The 8830-nt window shown below is 39.6% G+C and overlaps 1 protein-coding gene across 1 annotated transcript in view; it reads right to left on the bottom strand.

The window, feature by feature from the left end:
- Nucleotides 1-3791, bottom strand: part of LOC112161055 (protein FAM13C) — a 13051-nt gene extending 9260 nt beyond the window's left edge. Inside the window, exons 1-2 of the mRNA XM_024296022.2 lie at nucleotides 2446-3791; nucleotides 559-871 (exon numbers count right to left, since the gene is read on the bottom strand). Of these exons, the coding sequence (XP_024151790.1) occupies nucleotides 559-871; nucleotides 2446-2659 (527 nt within the window). The 5' untranslated portion in view covers nucleotides 2660-3791. The remainder of the gene's footprint in view (nucleotides 1-558; nucleotides 872-2445) is intronic.
- Nucleotides 3792-8830: the final 5039 nt, after the last annotated feature.

Below are 8830 nucleotides of genomic sequence, written 5' to 3'. Positions count from 1 at the left end.
TAAGCAGTAGCAACCAAAGTGCTGGACAGAAAATAAAACATATAGTATGTAGTAGTGTAGTAGTGTAGTATTATGGTATATTGTATAGTATTGTTTTACTTTACTGGCAGTAAACTCTTAAGTTCATGAAAGTACACTTTGAAGTACATCTGATGTAGCTTTTAGGGTTTTTTTTTGTTAACAAGTTCATCATACTGATCCGTATATCCATTTTTTTTTTTTAATATACTGGAAATATCCCAAGAACACATCTACTTCACTTTTAAATGTTTATGGGCTAATATAGATAAATGTATTTAGACTTATGGTTTAATTCTAAGTATAATCCATGAATACTTTGCATAAATTCATGAACTCGTAAAGTTTATCTCCAATACGTATCTAAAAAGTAAACTAAAAGTATTCATCTCAATAAAAAGTGTACTTAAAAGAAACTTGAGTACTTATTTTGGATAAAGGTTTCTAAATGTACCAAACAGAACTGATTAGAACCCGAGTCACGAACTGAACATGCAGGACGACCTCCAACTGACCAACAAGCAAGTAGGCGGGGCTTACAGGATGTACTGCTGGCTGCAGGGCGGCGACGGAGCGGCGTCCGGGTCAGAGTTGAACCTCAGGCTGTGGCTGGAGCAGCGAGGGGAGGGGAGGGGGCTGGAGAGTCCCGACAGCAGCTGAAGGAGGGCCCCGCCCCCATCCTCTGAAACCTCCCCGCCCCCCCAGTCGCCCGCCGGGTTGCTCCTCTGTGGGGAGAGGTGAGGGCTGGGGGGCGGCGCTCCGTCGGGGGTCAGGGGCTGCTGGCTGGGGTGGATGGGGGTCAGGGGCTGGTGCCTGGGGGACTGGGGGGGTCTGGGGAGGACGGCCAGCAGCTCTGCAGACACACAGGAGAGATCGGTCATGGATGGTCTGCACATGCTCAGTTCACACCACACTCCAGAACCACAGTCTGAGTTCTGCAGTGGATGAGTCACTGGTTCTGTTGGGTCAGAGTGACCCAGTCACTGCTGACCTCCAGAACCGAAGTGGATCCTGAATCTACGGGTCACAGAAACTCATCTGTGAAGGAAAAAAGCTTCAGTCTGTGGAGACGCAAAACAAAATATATAGTATATAGTAGTATAGTATAGTATTATTGTATATAGTATAGTTTTAGTTTACTGACAATAAGCTCTAACTTTACTGTAAGGTATGGAAATACATTTTGAAGTATATCTAATGTAGCTTTTAAGGTTGTTTTTAAGTGTATAAGTACCGATTAATGTATTTAAATACATTTTTAATATACTGGAAGTATCCCAAGAATACAAGTACTTCACTTTTAACACTGGGTGAGAAAATGGTTATGAACAAATATAGGTAAATGTATTTAGACTAGTGATATACCAAGTATACTTAACGTGAATTTATGAACTTGCAAAGTTCATAAGTACCTTTAAAACAAACTTGAGTATACTTATTTTTTGTAAGGGTTTCTAAAAAAAAAAAAAAAAAAAAAGTTTCAGTCTGAAAGCAGCAGATTCAAGACTACACACACATTCTTGTTTTCATGAAGTTTAAGGACCTATAACAAAAACAGAACAAATGGGGACGAGTCTTTCCGAAGGTTCTACGGGCCGAGGAATCAGACGGTCTACGCCATATACTTCTGGAAAACCAATGGTCTATTCACGTTTTAGCTACAGCAATATTTGATCATACCTGACATGTGACTTATGGGGACATTGTCTAGTTTATGTGTCATATGAGTACCCTAACCACTCAAAGAGTTATTTCAAGGACTGAGATTGTAGGAGTGTTATCATAAAAATGTACTGATATGTCACAAAAACAAACACACAACTTTATACACAGGTCAGCACATATTTACACACATGTACACACACATTTACTCACATGCACACACACGTAAACACCCCCTCACACATATATATATATATATATATATATATATATACACACACACACATGTACACACACTTAAACACACACACACACATGTACACACACACACATGCACGCAGCATGAGAGAGTGCACATGTATACACACACATTTATAAAAATGTACAGGCACAGACACATGCACACACGCATAGACTCAGAAGAAACAGGAGGCATTGTGCACATGTACGCTCACATGCACACACCTACACAAACACACACACCCCGATGTACAGTCACATGCACACACATGCACACTATGAGGAAATAGGAGGATGTGTGCATGCTTACATACATAATTATGTCTGTAAGCATGCACACCAATGGCACACACACACACCCACACATCCCCATACGCTGACGTTCATTCACACGTCATGCGGGAAAAGCTGATTCACCAGAAAGAATGAAGCAGATCTGATCTGATCCGAGTCACATAACTCTTCCCTGTTTAATGAGAAACAGCAGCACCGGGTCTTGGGGTGGGGGGTAAAGGGGGGTTGTACCTGGGGGGTTGTTTTCATCTGCAGGGATGCTGTGGCAGAGCGCCTTGGTCCTCACCTCCCTCCCCACCAGCTCTGCCGGGGCGCACAGGCTCTTCTGCTCCTTGCTGCCCAGAGCTGGGGGGCTCTCCTCGGGGGACGGCCCCAGTGAGGACCCCCCCTCCACCTCCAGAGCCTGGAGCTTCAGCAGGGAACTCTGCAGGCAGAAGCAGAACATGCCCGGCACGCTGATCCAGAGATTACCCAGGTCCCACGGGGGAGTCCCAGCGCAGGGGATGTAGGGCAGTGGGATGCTGCTATAGATCTCCAGATATTATCCAGGACCCGGTCTCTGAGGCATCAGAAGGCTGTCAGGGAGAAGCCGCCTCCCCCCATTCACACGATGACCGTCATTCTTTTTTCCATGAATTAGTCTGATCCTGGAGGAGAAGATCTCGTCAGTTTCCAGAGATTAGTCAGAGTCCCTGAGGTGAAAATCCTCCAGCCTTTCCAGTCTTTATCCTGATCCAAAACGTCTCGGATTTATGTCTCCTCCTCTGCAAGCGTCCAGGAATTATCCCGATCCGGTCAGCTCTGCAGCTGGGAGTGTTTTGAATTCTCAGCCTCTGCTTCTGCACGCTCACTGATGATGATGATGATGATGATGCAATGGTCTCCTCCTTCTCTCACCGTCTCCTCCAGCGTGCCTACACCTCCCTCGCCCCCCCTCCTCCCCTGCTCAGATTACTCATCCTTCGGTGGGAGGGAGGGAGGGAGGGAGGGAGAGGAGGATGATGGGTGATGTTTGTCTCCGGCGGGAAGAGCGGGGCGGCTGACGGACCTGCGGGGAGCGTCTCTCTGATCGTGAGGATTTTCCCGCATCAGAGGGGGAGGAGCTTCCTGCTGACATCACTGTGTGCGTTTTTGGTCTCATTCATAAAAGCAGAGGAGGAGGGGGAGGGGGAGGAGGGGGAAGGCTCTCATTGTTGAAGAGGAGCTGCATTCATAAAAACCAACACAGACTTTCTGCTCTGTTTCTTGTTGATTCTTTAGCTCTTGCTGTTTGGCCCCTCCCACCTCAACATGCGTCTGTCTGCACATACATGAACGTTTAGGATCCTGGTTGTGGAGATGTTGAAGCCCCTCGGGTCCTGATGTCCTTCTGAGGTCTTTCATGATACATGAGTGTAATTCATAAGTATTTCATGCGTCGATGCACCTTGAGGGTCATTGAAGAAGAAGACGTACAGATAAACTATGTAAAGAACACGTGAACCTATACGCTCTGTTGAATGTCTTCACTTTAAAACGGGGCTTGAAGGCTAGAAGAGCCTTTTGTTCCAGGTTCTTAAGAACTCTTTAACAGCCTCAAAGTTTCACCTAAAAATTATAAAAATACATTTTATTTATGTTTTTGTGGCCATCCATGGCGGGCCTGATCCGGCCCGCGGGCCGTAGTTCGGGGACCTGTTACGGCCCCAGGCCTTCAGTATGTATTTCTCGGTCTCTGTATGTTTCTCCTCTGCAGAGGGACTTTCTCCACCATGCCGCCTGACTCCACCCCCTCCAGGAGGTTGCAGCCTCTTACCCTCCACCAATCACAAGGCCTGCAGGGATAAAGGCGGCAGCAGCCCCTGGACCAGGGGCAGCTTTTATTGCTCATCCTTCATTGACCTTATTGGATACATGCTGCAAATATCTCCCTGGGTTCACGAGGACCCGCGGCTCAGCTGTGATGAGATTCCTCCCCAGGACTCTGAATGTCAAAGTGAAGAAATTCAATGACGTTCGGTTTATCTGATCTTAGCGTGGTTCATTCGTGATCTGTGGAAACTTCTCGTACAAAGACCACAACTTTTTTTTAAGTATGACCAATTTTCTTCTTCTTCTCCATAAAACATCCACAAAATACACGTAGCTACAGTGTGAAACGGCCTGTAGAAGTCGGAAACATGACAATCTTTTTTAAGTGCTAAAAGACTTCAGTTTGTTTCACTGGACGGTCGTGACAACAACCCCACATCATGATCCTCCCTCCACCAAACCTCCAAATCCAGATTCTGTTGTCAGCTTTCAGATGAAGGAGTGTGACTCAAGGTTTCAGCATCACATTAACGTTATGATGCTCTGATGCTCCTCAGTCTTAGAAACTCACTCCATGGAGAAAAAAACAATTTAATCTGATCTCCTTTTTTAGTAAAACTGAAAACATTTATATGTTTTTAGAATTTCATTCTCTTTAATTACATTAAAGTGTTTCTTTAAATGATATAAATTCATGGATTAAAGGAATCTAAACTGTTCCAGCTTGAAATAAGAAGAATCTCAGCTGAACATAAACCAGTGAAATGGCGACATCTAGTGGCCAAAAGTGAACACAACCCAATGGAAAATTCCCATTGCGGATGACGTCATTCTGAGGCGTGCAGAATAAAAAATAACGATTCTGTTTGTTGGGTGAAGATGAGCATCTACAAAATATTCTATTTTTAAATATATTTACAGGTACATGTAAAAAAATATATAAATATGAGACAATTTAGTTGTTGTTGTTGATATTTAAATAAGCAGTGAAAAAAGCAAAATGATTTTTTGCTGTGAACAACAGAAACCAGGTTTCTCAGCATCTTCCGTGTCTTTCATGAGAAGAGTGAGGATAACTTAAGCTCCTCCCACATGTGACGGGAGTGTCAGGTTTCTAAACACACTTTTGGACAAGAGTTGAACAGCAACTTCGATGTTAAAAGAGTCACTTTAAAAAAATGTATAGTCAAGCTTAAAAATAAGAAATAAAAAAATTTAAAAAAAGACATTTAAACTAAACTGAAACTATTTATTCACTCTAGAATAAATAAAACATTTCTGTAAAAGTTATATTTTAGATTTAGACAAAAGTGTGACGAGGTTTTTCTTGCCGTTAAAAAAGAAACACTCAAGAATAAGAGGAACAAACAACTTAAAGAATAAACAACTGGATTTATTGTTCCCAAAAAACAAAGAATTAATACAAAATCTCTCTCTCTCTCTCTCTCTCTCTCTCTCTCTCTCTCTCTCTCTCTCTCTCTCTCTCTCTCTGTCTGTCTGTCTCTCTCTTAGCCCCTCCCACAGGCCAATTAACCAAACGTTTGTTTTATAACAAATTAATTTCTTTTACTGGGGAATATCTAAACATCTTCCAAAAAGTAGAAATAATTAGACATGATTTTATCAGAAATAAGGTTGAAACTAAAGGATTTTGACAGACAAAACAAAAACTTAACAATTCTGACATGTGAGGTCACTTCCTGTTTCCTGTATGATGATGAGTACAAAGCTCTGGTTGGAGTGTTTGTGGTCAGAAGTCTGGATGGAGAGTAACGTTCTGTTTAAAGTGTACAGAGTTGGACTTAAACAAAATGAAGCTGTAAATGATTTATGTACCTGAATGTATGAATGCGTCAAGAGAAAACTATAATGGATGTGAGATGAAAAAAACAAAGAGTTGATGTTCCGGCGCTGTCCTGATTTATCACAAAAAGAAAAAAAATACTAATAAAACTTTAACGTTTTGAGGTTTTTGTGTAGTTACGATTAAACTAATAAACATGATTATACAGTAATGTTGGTCTTTAGAGTCTAAAAGTGATCAAGGCTGCTGTGATTATTTATTTATTTAAAAATTGTTTTGGCACAAACATAGAAAATTAGATAGAATGTGATTTTATTTGGTTTTCGTGAGGTTACATGGATTGAATTTGAATAAACAGGAGAGAAAAACAATAATTAGAGCAGATTTTCAACTAATTCAGTAGAAAATTACTATTGAAATGGCTACAACTTCAAATGTTTTATGCCTCAGTTAATTACCAAAATGCATGGCAGATCCTGGAAGGACAGTAGATTAATCCTTTAACTACCCCCCCACCCCGCCCAACCCCCCAAAAAAATAAAAATAAAATAAAATAAAATTTGGGGTTCTTAAAAAGAATTCAAGTAAGAGAAAAAAGTTCTAGTTACTGACAGGAGCATAGAAAAATTTAAGTTAAAAAAAAAAATACTATGCAGAACTTTTTTTTGTTTTTTGTTACTTTAAGTTTTACCCACAAAAAAGTACTGGTGAGTAACATGGTGCACACCAGATAGTAACTGTTTTTTGTTGTTTTTTTTTTCCCCTAAAAATGTAATAAAAAAAAATCTGTTTTCTAACTGATGCTCACCAGTTATTATCTGGTGCTCATCAATTACTAACCAGAGTTTTTTCTTTTTCTAATTATTTCCCTTTTTGAGAAAAAAAAATATCACTTTATTTTTTTCTTTAATGTCCCTTTAGGGTTTCCGTACCTTGGGGAGTATTACACGTAATTAATATTTTAAAACATGTTTTCTAAATGTTTCCCACCGTTTGGTTGAGCAGGCAGTTAAAGGGTTAATACAGACTTTAGAGTTTTTGTTTTTGGATGCTGGTGTGTCTCGTGGTTTTTGTCGAGGAAAAAACGTAGTTTACCTCATAAAAAGGAGGAAAATCTGATCTGATCCGCAGGTGAGCCGCAGCAGGTCCCTGCAGGTTAAGGATCATCGCGACAGGTCACCTCGTTCAGCCGCTCGGATCTCAACCTTTCAGGTCCAGCCCAGAGGTCATGACCTCAGCTGAGGGGAGGAGCCTAAAGGACCAGGAATCGAGGACTTTTGCTTGTTGCCTCAGTTGGTTCTTCACTCTGATGGATCAGAGTAAAATAATTAATTACAAACCTGGAATAAAATTAATAGTGATTAATTGTGATTATTATTTTTTTAGTTGCACTATTTGCCGACCACTTATTATCTGTGAATAATCACTCTATGAAATCACACACAAAACTACATTTAGAAGGTTTCATTTATCTTAGCTGATGGATTTTTCAAGGTCAGGAAGTTCATTCTGATCCACAAACCAGCCGGTTCTGATCCGAGGAGTCCAAAGCCCCACTACAAATCCCAGAATGCATTTCAGACGTACCTTAACGGTTAAGATAAACAAAAACTTGCATTATCTCAGCAGAACCGTCTGTCCATCTGCTGGTGGAAACGTCTCTGGTTGAAGTACAAACGATCTGCAGGAGTGAACATGTGACCGCACGGGTGGAAATATGAGAAAACAACGAAAAGTTAGTCTGAAGGTTCCTTAATATGCATTTAAATCAAGAGCAACGTTTTGACTAGAACAGAAGTTTTGATTTAAGCCTCAACTGTCAGAGATTTAGTTTTCTTTTTCTTTTAAGATCAGGTGATCTCTGCAGGATCATCGTCTCTCATCTCAGATCATAACAGATAAGTTTGATGAGTTTGTGATCTCCAGATGTTTCTCCTGTCAGCACTTCAAACCAGCAGATGAACTCTGAATGTAATGTCCTTCTATAACCACTAGATGTCACTGTGGGATCATTAATCTGGTGTCACGTGAATCTAACATTCAAACTTTAGCGCTGAAATCCTCTTTTGTTACCATAAACCTATTTACAGCCTAATATAACAAACAGTTTATTTTACTTAGACACGAATAGTTCTACTAAAAACTAAATTACTATCAAAAAATACAAATATCATGAGATCTTTATATATATATATAATAAAGAATAAGTCGAGTCTGTTATGTTTCATAATAGAAAATAAAAACAACTATTAGTAGATAATGTTTCAATATCAGAAGATGTGACCAAAAATTGACACTTCAAAGACAAAATTATGGAAAAGCAAAGAAGATCCATACAACCACATAAAAATTCACATATGAATGTCTTTCAAAGGTATGACAACTTCACAACAATCTTCATTAATATAAATATTTCATTACTAATGAGTTTTTCCAGGACAAATGTTCCATAAATGTCCCAAACGTTGGTGTCTGAATGTTGAGGATACATTTTTGAAAAACAACATTTAAGTGCATTAAATCTAAAAAAAGATTCATTACTTTTAACAGGGATTCAGATATTATTAAATATTTTATTTAAATGTACAGATTTGATGTAAGCAATGTGAATATTTTATCTAAAATGTGCTAAAAGTGTAAAAATGAATGAATGAAGCCTGTTTATTCATGTGTAAAAATAGGTTGGGCTCTAAGACGGAGCCTTGGGGGACTCCTGAACAAACAGCATGGTGAGTTCCATGGTATGGAATCAGTGTTTTGGTTTTTTTCTTACAGATTTTCATGTTTTCTTTAATGTAGTTTGATGAGGCAAAAAATGTTCTGAAAACTTTCATTATCAAAAAATACATTTTTTTATTTATGAGGAACATTTCATAGTAATGACACCAATTTTCAAAATACTAATTATCTTTTAATTTAAATAAAGAAGATCGTTTTAGTCATGAATCTGTTTACTGAAAGAACAAGTTCATACAAATGTGTGTGACTGCATTTATTGATGCAGAATTTAAACATATTGTG

This window comes from Oryzias melastigma, linkage group LG3 (genome assembly GCF_002922805.2).
Source record: "Oryzias melastigma strain HK-1 linkage group LG3, ASM292280v2, whole genome shotgun sequence".
NCBI lineage: Eukaryota > Metazoa > Chordata > Actinopteri > Beloniformes > Adrianichthyidae > Oryzias > Oryzias melastigma.
Note: the sequence above shows the minus strand (reverse complement) of the source record. Positions and strands in the feature narration are given on the sequence as shown.